We start from the raw sequence: 10,524 nt of genomic DNA, 5'->3' as shown, positions 1-10,524 counted from the left end.
GTGTGTGTCCTGCATCCTCATGTGTGTGACAGAGTGTGGTGTTGGTTTTGCAATACCCATTTGTTGGGACTATCTGGCCAATGTTGTCCATATATCATTCTTGCTATACATTTGAAATTAAAATTTCTTTGCTTTATGGGGCCAGCATTGTGGCACAGCAGGTGAAGCCACTGCTTGTGACCCTGGCATCTCATATCAGAGTGCCAATTCAAGTCTTGGCAACTCTACTTCCAAGCCAGCTTCATGTTAATGTGCCTGGGAAGGCAGAAGAACATGGCTCAAGTGCTTGGGCCCCTTCCATCAATTAAGAAAGAGTAGGATGGAGTTCCTGACTCATGGATTTGGCTTGGCTTAGCCTTCGACATTGTGGTTATTTTGGGAGTGAACTAGTGGGTGGATCATCTCTCTCTCCTCTCTTTCTCTTTCTTCTGCCTCTTCTCTCTCTGTGGCTCTGCCTTCAGATAAATAAATAGATCTTTAAAGTTGCCCTTTGCTTTGCAGTCATCCTCTGTGGTTACTTCCCTGGGGTGATCGTGATGTACTGTGACTATTTATCCTTTCCCATGTTTGAAATTGTTGCCATCATCTCCCACCTTAGCTGCAATGGGACTTAAGCTGCATGTACACAGATGAGGGTTTATCTTCTCTGTTTTTGTTTGATCAGAAAGAGGATGGCTGTGCAAAGTGTTTCAGGCTGGTATTTTTCAAAACTTAGAATTGAATTCAAATGTAAACACATTTTTCTAAGATTAATATTGTCATTTACCTAGCAAACTAATGAGTTAAAGCAAAGAGCTAAAGTCAATAGTAATAAAAGGGAGAAGAACAAAGAATTGCCCTTTGAATCCAAAATCCCATCAAGGATTTAAGGCTGAGAATCCTCAATTTTCATCACAATGTGTTCTTGCAAATCCTGGCCAAAAGCAGAGATAAAGCAGATTACATTTTCCCAAGAGAACAAGATTGCAATTAGAAGTTGTGTGGCTTAAAAATTGTGAAAGCTCCAGTAGCATCTCCAAGATTGATCATTTTAGAGCAGAAAAAAGCTTCAAAGGTCATGAATCATAAACTCTTACTACTGACCAGGAACCCTAAACCCGGAGATGACATGTAACTCACGCAAGGGCCCACAGTCACAGAGCTAGCTAATGGCTGGTCAAGAACCCACTTCCCAATGCCCTGGCTTTCATTTTATCATGTAACCTCCCAATCAGAAATCGAAAAAATACGCAGAAAAGTAATGGATATGTATGAGGAGGCTCAATGTTCCACGGTGTATGCACACGTGGCAGGAAGCTCTCTAAAATAAGGGGTCCAGACTGCTTGAAATGATTGAACTATTTCTGTTCACTATTACATGTGTGTGTGCATTCTAGGAACAGAGTGTAGCTGGGCATTTTGTAGGCCTAGGAAAAAGTCATACAAGAGAGGGGGCGGTAATTAAAGGAATGATTTCCCAGAGGAAGGATCAAGGGCACAAGAGGAGGAGAGATTAAGTATGGAAAGCAGAGGGCTAGCTGCTCTCATGAGGGCGGAACTCTGACTAGAAGTGGGAAGAGCTGCCCGGGAGACAGAAAGGTGGAGAACCCTAGTACCATGGACAGCGCCTCCCACCGAGTCTGACAACTTAAGCCGCTCACTAACCTCAAGCCATGCATCACTTTGGTTTTCTGTCGATAAATTAGCAGTTCTATGCCCAGCAGAAGTATCTTTCCAGTCCCTATCTGTGTCTAGTATTTGCAAGCCTGCAAAGTCAAGATAATTTGCAGTTCTTAAAAAGTAGATCCATATTTTCCTTGTGGTACAGGGGTCCTCTGGTGAGTTTTCAGTGTTCCGGGTGCCACGTAATACTAGATGAACGTACAGGGATTGGGATTTAAAGAAGATTCTAGAATAAGATGGGATGGCTGGAGGGTGTGCTTATTTTCTTCATTTTTTCTTGGGGGGCGGGGAGGGCAGATCCTAAGCATCCTATTGATGTTTCAGAAGAAATGTGAAATACAGATGAATGCTGTCCTGAGTCTACAACAGAATCATCATGGACCAGAATGGTGCGGAATGTTTGCAAAATGTAGGGCAGGTGAGATCAGACTTATGGTCAACCCGAACAGAGAAGTGGAATTTGTATTCCCATTAAGGCAAGGCAAGACCTTCACAGAAACTTTTTTTTCCCTAGCAAATCCTCACTATAATGCCAATCAGGGAGGTGTCGACCAGGGAATGTAATTGGCAGTAAAAAAGTGAGGGACAGGGGACAGCTGCACACTTTTCTATTTGCAGAGTGGCTTCTGTGGTCTGGCCCCCACTCAGGTGGGACCCATTTGGAAACCCAAGAAAGTAGAGTGGGTACCGGGGTCACAGAATTGGGCCAGTATTCAGGACTACTCATGGCCATCATTGAGGAAGGAGTGTCCCCCAGTGTAGAAGCCACCCACAGCCCCAGATAAATGCTGTCCTGCATTCAGACAGTGAAAGAAAGCCTCCCCAGAGTTTTCTGTAATTAGAAATGATTTTTTGCTTTCAGGTCAATAAGCAATAGCAATCACTAGGTATTTAAATATAGTGACCACCAAAAGCATCAAAAATCAACATTTGAATTAGCTATTGAGGAAAAATTATAATGTGAGTAACAGAAAACTTTCAAGTAACCATAATCAGTATCCCCTGGACTATTCCAGAGTGCCTGACATCCATAAAGCGAACCAGATTTCTTAGAAATCAAGCACATGCTTGATCCACAAAGCCCTGCCTCAGTAGTTGGGCTGAGAAGCAGAGCAGACATGGCTGAAGGTCACATTTGGGAGCTGTAACCCCAAGCTGACAAAACATGAAAAGTGAAATACATAAAAAATACAAGAAGAAAACAAGCTAATAAGAATAAAAGGCATATCCAGGAATACCAAGACCACTCTAGTAGGAATTTCAAAAGAAAAGGAGAGAGAGGATGGAGGATAGGAAATAATACAAGAAATACGAAAAGAAGTTGAGGGGCCGGCATTATGGCGTAGCAAATAAAGCCACTGCCTGCAATGCCAGCATCCCACATGGGCACTGGTTTGAGTTCCGGCTGCTCCACTTCCAATCCAGCTCCCTGCTGGTGGCCTGGGAAAAGCAGCAGCAGGTGGGCCAAGTGCTTGGGCTCCTGCACCCACGTGGGAGAACTATATGAAGAAGCTCTTTGCTCCTGGCTTTGGTCTGGCTCAGCCCTGGCTGTTGTGGCTATCTGGGGAGTGAAAGAGTGGAAGATGATCTCTCTCTGACTCTCCCTCTCTCTCTATAACTCTTTCAAATAAATAAATAAATCTTTTTTAAAAAAGAGAATTTACATGTATTTAAGAAAACATCAACCATGTGCTCAGTGGGAAAGAAACAGGATGAGATAGAGACAGAGACAGAGACGGAGATAGAGATAGAGATAGAGATAGAGATAGAGATAGAGATAGACAGACTGAGGGAGGGAGTGTCGCTCCCCCTCTTCGTGGAGGAGCAACACAGGACCCTGCGCTGTTCTTTCGTCTGCTCGGCCCTCCCCGGGTTTGCTGCTGGTTCTTCCCGGGTTGGCTACTATCCCTTCCACCTCCGTGGAAGGGCAGTTCCCCCTGGCCACATTCCCCACTTCCGCAGGGGAGCGGCACACCGCCGGCCGGCTTTCTCGGGGGCTGCACGGGTTCCCTTAGATGTTCCCCATAGATGTTCCTGGTGCATGCCGTCTCTCTCCTCCTTTATAGTCCTCCTCCGCCAATCCCAACTCGGCTGCCCACACGCCGAGTACTCTGCTCTCCTCCAATCAGGAGCAAGTCCTACAGTTTATCAGTTGAACTGGAGGCAGCTGTGCGGAAGCTGTTTACTTCTCTCCCAACGCCACATTGTGGGAGAGCAGATGCATAGAATAAGTCTTAATTCGAGTAACTTAGTCTAGTCTGGATTGCTCCCCACAGATCCCCCTTTCTTTTTATTTTTTAGCGTTGATACGCGCCTGTCTTCGGTGTTCCGCGGCACACACTCTGCTCTACTTGCTAGAGTTGCCACAGGCTCTTACAAGTCCTATCAGGCAAACCGAATCCGGGTCCTCTCTTCGCCATGTTGTGAGGAGGTTTTTAGGCGCTGATGCGTGCCTGTGTTCGGTGCCCTGCAGCGCATGCTCTGGTCGAGCCTGCAGGGGCTTACAAGCCCTATCAGGCAAACCGAATCCAAGCCTTCTCATTGCCTTTTTGTGGGGAGGCCTTACTGATGTTAATTCGTGCCTGTCTTCGGTGACCTGCGGCGCATAAGCTGCTAGCCGCCCAGGTGCTCATCGCCTCACTAATCGGGCAGACCGAATCCAAGCCTTCTAATTGTTGTATTGTAGGGAGGCCTTTCTATTTCTCTATTTCTCTATCTCCGGGCATTCCTATTTCTCCCATTTTACTTCTGTCTGCCAACATTCCTATTTCTCTCATCTTACTTCTAAACTTCTGTTTCTCTTATCCCCGCAGCTTCCCGCTCTCATTCTTATCCCCGCGGCTTCCTGGCTGCGCCCGCCCCGAGGCTGCTTCTCGGCAGCTTTCCGGCTGAGCCGCTTCAGCCTGCGCCTCTCTCATCTGCGCAGCTTCCCGGCTTTGTGCGGCTTGGCTTCGTGCGCTCCGCGGTCTCCACGCCCTTCGCGTCTGCACCACGGCCTACGCCAGCCCCGTTCCCTATCTATTCACGCCCCGTGCTCTCTCTGCACGCGGCGGCTTCCGGGAGTAACACAGCGTAGCTTACGTGTCCGCCACTAGCATTCAATCTAAGTTCCCCGGGCTAGCCTGGCGAATTCAACCCAGCATACGTCTCCGCCGCACGGTTTGGCTTCCCGTCCTTTGCTCCCCGGGCTAATCAGACGGACCCCAATCTGGCTCACGTTTCAGCTTCTGGTTTCAACTTTTCGCCCCCTATTCCCGGGCTAACTTGAGAACACCAAAGTGGCTTTCGTGTCCGCCTTGGCCTGCCCCCCGCGGCTTCAATTTCCCTAACATTTTTCTCTACCCGGTATGTTTCCCCAAACTTTCCTCCAACGATATTCCTCCCTCATTTCTCCTGGCCTCTCCCCACAGTCCGCGTCCGAGTCTGTTCTAGCTTTCACTTTCGCTTTCGACCTTAGAGATTTCTCCCAGCTTCCCCCCGTAGTCCGCATCCGAATCTATGCCTAGGCTTTCAATAGCTTCCTCCGGCACCCTTTTTGTCCGGCTTTTCCCTAGGCTGTTTGCTAGTCTCTCTCTCCGGTAATTTCCCAGTTCTTCCCGTTTCTTCCCTCTTAAGTTTGCTATCCGTCCTAGGTTTCCTATCCGAGCTAGGTTTCCTAATCCGAGTCACGGCACCATTATGTCGCTCCCCCTCTTCGTGGAGGAGCAACACAGGACCCTGCGCTGTTCTTTCGTCTGCTCGGCCCTCCCCGGGTTTGCTGCTGGTTCTTCCCGGGTTGGCTACTATCCCTTCCACCTCCGTGGAAGGGCAGTTCCCCCTGGCCACATTCCCCACTTCCGCAGGGGAGCGGCACACCGCCGGCCGGCTTTCTCGGGGGCTGCACGGGTTCCCTTAGATGTTCCCCATAGATGTTCCTGGTGCATGCCGTCTCTCTCCTCCTTTATAGTCCTCCTCCGCCAATCCCAACTCGGCTGCCCACACGCCGAGTACTCTGCTCTCCTCCAATCAGGAGCAAGTCCTACAGTTTATCAGTTGAACTGGAGGCAGCTGTGCGGAAGCTGTTTACTTCTCTCCCAACGCCACATTGTGGGAGAGCAGATGCATAGAATAAGTCTTAATTCGAGTAACTTAGTCTAGTCTGGATTGCTCCCCACAGGGAGGGAGGAAGGGAGAGAGGGAAAAGAGGGTATCCTACACTTACAAATATGCAGGTGACATTTCTGAAGTTCAAAGACAAAGAGGAGGGGACAGCGCTGTGGTGTAGCGGGTAAAGCCGCAGCCTGCAATGCTGGCATACCAGATGGGCGCCAGTTTGAGTCCCGGCTGCTCCTCTTCCAATCCAGCTCTCTGCTATGGCCTGGGAAAGCAGTAGAAGATGGCCCAAGTCCTTGGGCCCCTGCACCCATGTGGGAGACCTGGAAGAAGCTGCTGGCCCCTGGCTCCTGGCTCCTGGCTTCAGATCGGCACAGCTCCGGCATTGTGGCCATTTGTAGAGTGAACCAGCGGATGGAAGACCCCCCTTCCCCACTGCCTCTCTGTAACTCTGCCTTTCAAATAAAGAAATAAATCTTAAAAAAAATTAAAGTAGTGAAAAATAAGTGAAATTGCTTGTAATGTGGTTCTTAAGAAATAGTTCTTAAGAAAAAGGAGGCTCTCTCTCTCTCTCTTTTTCTCCAACTCTGCCTTTTAAATAAATAAATAAATAAATCATTAAAAAGGGAAGCCTAATGTAAAAATTAATATTCTGGAGCTCAAATTCTGGACAATGGAGGTAAAATCTGGAAGGTGATAAAGGAAGGAGACGGTGAAGGTGCTGAAAGAATTGCTCTGTGTAGAGGGTGGCCATGCCCACTACTTGTCCAAGTGCTAAGAAAAGTCGGAGCAAAGACAAAGAGGAGGGGCCAGTGCTGTGGCGCAGCAGGTTAAAGCCCTGGCCTGAAGTGCCAATATCCCATGTGGGTGCCAGTCCTAGTCCTGGCTGCTCCTCTTCCAGTGGTTAAGGCACTGCTCGTTGGAGCAAGCATGGTGATGCATCAAATTGGCTGCTGCCTGCAATGCTGGCATCCCTCATGGGCACTGGTTCAAGTCCTTGCTGCTCTACTTCCCATCCAGCTCCCTGCTAATGAGCCTGGGAAATCAGCAGAGGATAGCCCAAGTGCTTGGGCCCCTGCTACCTGTGGGACTCTCTCTCTGTGTCTCTTCTCTCTCTGTGTAACTCTGTAGTTCAAGTAAATGAATAAATCTTTTTAAAAAATGACTTCTGATTAATTTTTAAAAACCACTCGCAATGCCCACATCCCATATTGGAATGCCTGGGTTTGAGTACTGGCTTTGTCCTTGGTTCTCCCTTGCTGCTGATGCTAACCTTGAGAGCCATCAGGTAATGGTTCCCATAGCTGGGTCTCTGCCTCCCACACGGATGGCTTGGGTTGAGTTCCTGGCTCCCTGGCCATGTGGACACTTGGAGAGTAAACCAGCAGATAGGAACTATCTCTCAAATAAGTAAAATTAAAAGTTTGAGTATGTTTTATTAACAACTTTAATAGATATAGATGCAGTTTTTTGTCTGTTTTAAAGACTGATTGATTGGTTTGAAAGGCAGAGTTACAGAGAGAGAGAAAGATATCCCATTTGCTGGTTCATTTCCCAGGTGACTACAATAGCCAGGGGTGGATCAGGCCAAAGCCAGGAGCTTCTTCCCCATCTTCCATGTGCATAGCAGGGACCAGATCTTGGGCCATCTTCTGCTGCTTTTCCTAGGCCATTAGTGGAGAGCTGTATTGGAAGTGAAGCTGTACTGGGATTTGAACCAGTGCCCATATGAGATGCAAACATGGCAGGCATTGGTTTTACCCTCTGCAGCACAATGCCAGCCCCAGATGCATAGTTTGCAAACTATTAAAGGAAAAGAAAGGAGAGACAAACTAAGTCAAGGATGAATAAAAAGAGAAAGAACAAGAAATGTCCCGTGGAAAACACAAAGCTAAGTGGCATGAGTAAGGTCAGGCACATCTGTGGTAATAATATACAAGGGTACTTCAAAAGTTGTGGAAAACAGAATTCAAAGAGAAGTTCGTTTATGCACAAAAACATTTAAAAATTCCTGCATACAAGAGACCTTCAAAAATTCCATGGACAATTCATATTGTGAAAAAAAAAAAAAACATGCACAGATTTCAAATTTTTTTGCAGCAAAACAAGTATCTGGCCGGCGCCGCGGCTCAATAGGCTAATCCTCCGCCTAGTGGCGCTGGCACACCGGATTCTAGTCCCAGTCAGGGTGCCGGATTCTGTCCCGGTTGCCCCTCTTCCAGGCCAGCTCTCTGCTGTGGCCAGGGAGTGCAGTGGAGGATGGCCCAAGTCCTTGGGCCCTGCACCCCATGGGAGACCAGGAAAAGCACCTGGCTCCTGCCATTGGATCAGCGCGGTGCGCCGGCCGTGGCGGCCATTGGAGGGTGAACCAACGGCAAAGGAAGACCTTTCTCTCTGTCTCTCTCTCTCACTGTCCACTCTGCCTGTCAAAAAAAAAAAAAAGTATCTTTAAATTCTATTTTCCATGAACTTTTTGAAGCGCCCTCTTCCGTGAATGGATTATGTGGATAAAACGGGTTTCAGAAAGTGCTAGCTGCAAACTGTTTGCAAGAACTGGGCCTGAAACAACGTTGCTTACATTCAGGAAGGGTTTGGCCATGGCTGCAGCAGCAAATTGGAGAGACTCTCACAAAGAAATGAGCGACTTCTGAGGCCCTGATCTGATTATTACACTGAAATGTCACACTCACCCCATAACGATGGACCATTATAGTATATCAATTCCAATAAAAATATATTTTAAAAATTGGTGCTAGAGTTCATCCGTAGTTCAACTGTATTGGAAGAATAATACAACACAGCTAATATGTTTACAGAGCATTGCAAAGTAAATGCTGGTTGGATTTTTTATCATTAAAAAAATAGAAATTGAAAAGACTTTCCCTCGTGAGTCATAAGGGATGGTGAGGAGTAGGGGTGTAAGGGCCACTGGTGCAAACAAGGGTAAGCCCTGGGGAAAGCCCTAATGAGATATCATTGGTGAGGTGACAGCAAACCCATAATCAGGGAGGATTTAGTGCCTCGATTTCCTGGGAGATGACATGGACACTCCTGAAAGCCCTTCTGGATCCTGGTGACTGCTTCTGTCGACGTCCTTGTGCTGTGACCTTAAAGCAGGTCATCTTCACAGTAGGTTCTAGGGAGCCTCAACAATGCTACAGATACCACCCGCCTGAGAGGCCTCCCACACAAGCAAGGCCGCTTTCAGCGAATGCCACATTGGGGGGGGGCATTACTTGCCCAGTCGCACCCTGGAGTCTTTGTGGTAACAAGCAAGCTGTGCCAAGGGTTGTGCCAGTGCAGTTCTGTAAACCACGCTGGCATTTGTCCGGCTACATTGCTAGCAAGCATGACAAAGTCCCAGTTTGCAAGTCAAACAAAACTACCCAGGAGACCAGGGGACGAGAGAGATCTAGGCCTTGCCCACGCACACAGCCGGAGTGGGAGACCTCCTTTTTATTCTCACTGCACCCCCATGGTCAGGCCTGCTACTTCCTGGGATCAAGAGCCCACCAGTCAGCAGCAGCTTCTAGGGTGTTTGAGCTTGTGAACTTGGACCTGGACCCGTTACTGATCCCTGAATGCCTGGGGAAGCTAAGGCAGCGGCCTTTCCTTAAAACCAACTTACTGGCCGGCATCCCGGCTCACTAGGCTAATCCTCTGCCTGCGGCGCTGGCACCCTGGGTTTTAGTCCCGGTTGGGGCACTGGACGCTGTCCCGGTTGCTCCTCTTCCAGTCCAGCTCTCTGCTGTGGCCCAGGAAGGCAGTGGAGGATGGCCCAAGTGCTTGGGCCCTGCACCCGCATGGGAGACCAGGAGGGGGCACCTGGCTCCTGGTTTTGCATCAGCGCAGTGTGCCAGCCTTAGCAGCCATTTTGGGGGTGAACCAACAGAAGGAAGACCTTTCTCTCTGTCTCTCTCTCTCTCTCACTGTCTAACTCTGCCTGTCAAAAAAGAAAAAAAAAAAAGCGCAACTTACTGTAACAGCATCCAGGAGCCAACTTAAGTAAACTCCCCTGTACCAAGCCTCCTCCCATCAAGCGCCAATCAGTTTCCACCAAGACTCACACTCATGGCTCTTGGAATAAGCACGTGCATTTGGATTCAGTCTACTCGGGCATGCTAGCTAGACGTCAGTTCTAGGCTGTAGTTTTGTCTCTGAGCTACATCTTTTAAACTGTGCTGTAGACTTACTCCTAAGGGTAACTGTTCAGCCACATCTTCAAAGCAGGGGTAAAAATCAGAACAGAGCCAGTGATGGACACTATCAGAAAGAGCCACAGGAAGATTCTGTCAAGAACTTGAGCCACAAATTTCCAGTCTTGTACCACCTGCAAAAGAGAAAAAGATGTGTTGCGTCTCAAGAAGATGGGGAAAGTGTTTCATTCCAACAGCTTTAAAATGAGTAATTTTGGCCAGCACTGTGGCTCACTTGGCTAATCCTCCACCTGCGGTGCCAGCACCCCAGGTTCTAGTCTCGGTTGGGGCACTGGACTCTGTCCCGGTTGCTCCTCTTCCAAGCCAGCTCTCTGCTGTGGCCTGGGAGTGCAGTGGAGGATGGCCCAAGTCCTTGGGCCCTGCACCCGCATGGGAGACCAGGAGGGGGCACCTGGCTCCTGGCTTCGGATCAGCACAGCGCCGGCCATAGCGGCCATTTTGGGGGTGAACCAATGGAAGGAAGACCTTTCTCTCTGTCTCTGTCTCTCTCTCTCTCACTGTCTAACTCTGCCTGTCAAAAAAAAAAAAATTAAAATGAGTAATTTTCAGATGT

The 10,524-nt window shown here is 48.4% G+C and overlaps 1 protein-coding gene across 1 annotated transcript in view; it reads right to left on the bottom strand.

Moving 5' to 3' along the window:
- Positions 1-8,459: 8,459 nt before the first annotated feature.
- CHRNB3 (cholinergic receptor nicotinic beta 3 subunit) overlaps positions 8,460-10,524 on the bottom strand; it is a 28,705-nt gene continuing 26,640 nt past the window's right edge. The window contains exon 6 of the mRNA XM_070068626.2: positions 8,460-10,084. Within this exon, the coding sequence (XP_069924727.2) occupies positions 9,950-10,084 (135 nt within the window). The 3' untranslated portion in view covers positions 8,460-9,949. The remainder of the gene's footprint in view (positions 10,085-10,524) is intronic.

Source organism: Oryctolagus cuniculus, chromosome 2 (assembly GCF_051225735.1).
Source record: "Oryctolagus cuniculus isolate XC-2025 breed Fujian yellow rabbit chromosome 2, ASM5122573v1, whole genome shotgun sequence".
Lineage (NCBI taxonomy): Eukaryota > Metazoa > Chordata > Mammalia > Lagomorpha > Leporidae > Oryctolagus > Oryctolagus cuniculus.
This window is presented reverse-complemented; position numbering and strand designations above follow the sequence as displayed.